The sequence below is a fragment of the Echinops telfairi genome, unplaced genomic scaffold, assembly GCF_000313985.2.
Source record: "Echinops telfairi isolate 266 unplaced genomic scaffold, ASM31398v2 ScPeMD7_655;HRSCAF=1070, whole genome shotgun sequence".
In the NCBI taxonomy this organism is placed as follows: Eukaryota; Metazoa; Chordata; class Mammalia; order Afrosoricida; family Tenrecidae; genus Echinops; species Echinops telfairi.
This window is the reverse complement of record NW_022104553.1, coordinates 20,557,003-20,557,996: the sequence shown is the minus strand read 5'-3', so window position 1 is coordinate 20,557,996 and position 994 is coordinate 20,557,003. Positions and strand designations below refer to the sequence as shown.

The 994-nt window shown below is 51.0% G+C and overlaps 1 protein-coding gene across 1 annotated transcript in view; it reads right to left on the bottom strand.

The window, feature by feature from the left end:
- Positions 1–558: 558 nt before the first annotated feature.
- The window catches only part of LOC101639983 (kallikrein-5), a 12,199-nt gene continuing 11,763 nt past the window's right edge, over positions 559–994 (bottom strand). The window contains exon 5 of the mRNA XM_013006692.1: positions 559–696. Coding sequence (XP_012862146.1) covers positions 559–696 — 138 coding nt within the window. The remainder of the gene's footprint in view (positions 697–994) is intronic.

Sequence of the window (994 nt, the reverse complement as noted above, 5' to 3'; positions counted from 1 at the left end):
AGACTTCCCGCCCACTGGCCTGTGATCTTCCTGCATTCAGCATCATTTCATGGCTGTGTGAGTCTAAAGAGGCATTTATGAACTAGTCATGACATATGGTCTAATATCGGACTTGATCTAGCCTGGGCTAGGATGTTTTCTTAATGTACAATTGCTCTTTGATATAAAGTTCTCTCTTATACATATGAGTGTCTCTGGATTTGTTTCTCAAGTCCACCCAGGCTAACACATTTTATTCATATCTATCACAGCATTCCGTAGTTCAACCACATGGAGCAGAATTGGACCAGTGCTACCACCATCAAGTGCACCTCTTCGTGATGCGATTGAACTATTGGAGTGTATGACATGTGGATAAAGTCCTAATAAAACTGGTTTGAGAAAAAAAACCCTGTTCAATGGGAACCTCGTTGGTGGCATACATTATCAACCCAAAACTCAATAAAATATACATTTTTTTAAAAAGTACAGCGAGCGTACCCTCAGAAGCGGGGATGGCGAGGCCCGTCTCATGTTCTTTGGACATGTTACCAGGAGGGACTGGTCTGAGGAAGGCCCTCAGCCATATGGCTGCACAGTCCCAGGTACTGCAACATGGGGCTCAGACGCAGCGACCCTTGTCGGGGTGGTGGGGGGTGGGGGCATGCAGGACCGAACGGCCATGTTGAACCTGCAGCGGCCGTGAGCCTGATCCACCTGGGCAGCAGGGGACAACAGCAGCAAGCGGCAAGTTCTCTGTCCACATCCCCCATGGGAGGGAGACTCCGGTTACCACGGCACGGCACCCGGTGAACTGAGGCGAGTCGCACGCAGGGAAAGAGGCTACACGCACAGATCCAGCGTCTCCGCGGACACTTTATTTCCAGGACCAGATGCTTGAAAGGGAAGGGACAGGCCTTGAGCCTGAGGAAGGGAGCGTGGTGGACGTGGGTCATGTTGGCCACTGTCCCCAAAGTGGGTGTGTGGTCAGAGAAAGCGGATTCTGACTCCAGGA